General features: G+C 35.8%; 1 protein-coding gene across 1 annotated transcript; it reads left to right on the top strand.

Moving 5' to 3' along the window:
• The first annotated feature begins 242 nt into the window (after positions 1–242).
• Positions 243–698, top strand: LOC126887314 (uncharacterized). The gene has a single exon (XM_050654745.1). The coding sequence runs from the start codon at positions 243–245 to the stop codon at positions 696–698; it is 456 nt and encodes a 151-aa protein (XP_050510702.1).
• Positions 699–901: the final 203 nt, after the last annotated feature.

Below are 901 nucleotides of genomic sequence, written 5' to 3' on the forward strand. Positions count from 1 at the left end.
AATGTGGCCTATTCATAAATGTTTTTAATGAGTGTAGTGTACCGTGAGTCTAGACTCACGGTAGAAATAAAGAAATGGAAATTTTAAATACAATAGATTCAAGAAAATTGGAATATCTTGGACCTGTTTACACGGAGAGAGAGATAAAACTTGATCTAACTGACACTATGCAGAGAAAACGATGCAAGAAAAAAGAAGCATAGGGAGAAATAGAATATTATGGCTGCGCAAATGCTTTGCAAATGCATAACTCCCATGCTGTGGAACAGGTGAATCACTTCAAATATCTTGAAGCAGAAATAACAAGCTATGGAAATCTCTCAAAAGAGGTCAGAGAACAAACAATGAAAGCAGCTAGAATCTTGGGATCCCTGAACGAAATCGTATGGAAGAACAAATATCTAAATATTGAAAGCAAAGTGAAAATATATAAAACAACAATAAGGCCTATTATAACATATGCGGTAGAAACAAGACCAGACACAAATAGAACGTTACAAATGATGAGAATAGTTGAAATGAGAACTCTAAGAAGTATACAAGGCAAAACTCTGCGTGACAGAATACGAACTGAAGACATCAGACAAAACTGTAGATTACAGGACATAGAAAGGTGGATAAGACAGATACGAATATATTGGAACAAGAACAAACATATAAAGAGAATCGAGGACAGCAGACTCACCAATTTCTATTAGCTTTACTCGTATCTGGGTGCAGAGAACCAAGATTCGATGGAATTTTACCTAGATAAAGAGACGGCTTGTGGGATGCAATCTTAGATTCCCCCCAGTCTCCTTTTTATTTATCGTTCGTTTGCTTTGCAAATTTTAGAAAGCACGAATTTGGGTTGTCACCAGAACGTGGTTTCAGTAAAAGTCTTTAGATTTTTCGATCTAAA

Source organism: Diabrotica virgifera, chromosome 6 (genome assembly GCF_917563875.1).
Source record: "Diabrotica virgifera virgifera chromosome 6, PGI_DIABVI_V3a".
NCBI classification, from domain to species: Eukaryota; Metazoa; Arthropoda; class Insecta; order Coleoptera; family Chrysomelidae; genus Diabrotica; species Diabrotica virgifera.